Genomic DNA, 366 nt, shown 5'->3' with positions numbered 1-366 from the left:
AGTCCAGGTGCGGAAACACACACTTCCATAGGTATCTCGACGACGGCGTCCGAAATTCCGGCGGCCGATGCAACAGTACAGGCTGTGCCTGCGGCGGTGGTTGCTGATACAAAAGCACAGAGCTCCAATGATCACCTCGACGAGGTACATATATATATATATGTATGTATTCTGGTTTTTTGGGTGTTTTATGCGGAGTTGGTACTGTGTCTAGTGCGTGAAATGTGAGTGTGATGTTTATATGTATATATGGAATTAGGGTTTAGTGGGTTGAAATTGAAGTTTTTAGAACCCTAATCACATTGTAAATATATATATATATATATTTATATATATAAAGATATTGTGGTGGGTGATGGTTGAGAT

The 366-nt window shown here is 40.2% G+C and overlaps 1 protein-coding gene across 1 annotated transcript in view; it reads left to right on the top strand.

The window, feature by feature from the left end:
- LOC105159680 (probable polyamine transporter At1g31830) overlaps positions 11 to 366 on the top strand; it is a gene marked incomplete at its 5' end in the record, with an annotated part of 6,273 nt that continues 5,917 nt past the window's right edge. Inside the window, 1 exon segment of the mRNA XM_011076841.2 lies at positions 11 to 144. Coding sequence (XP_011075143.1) covers positions 11 to 144 — 134 coding nt within the window.

This window comes from Sesamum indicum, linkage group LG1, assembly GCF_000512975.1.
Source record: "Sesamum indicum cultivar Zhongzhi No. 13 linkage group LG1, S_indicum_v1.0, whole genome shotgun sequence".
In the NCBI taxonomy this organism is placed as follows: Eukaryota; Viridiplantae; Streptophyta; class Magnoliopsida; order Lamiales; family Pedaliaceae; genus Sesamum; species Sesamum indicum.
Note: the sequence above shows the minus strand (reverse complement) of the source record. Positions and strands in the feature narration are given on the sequence as shown.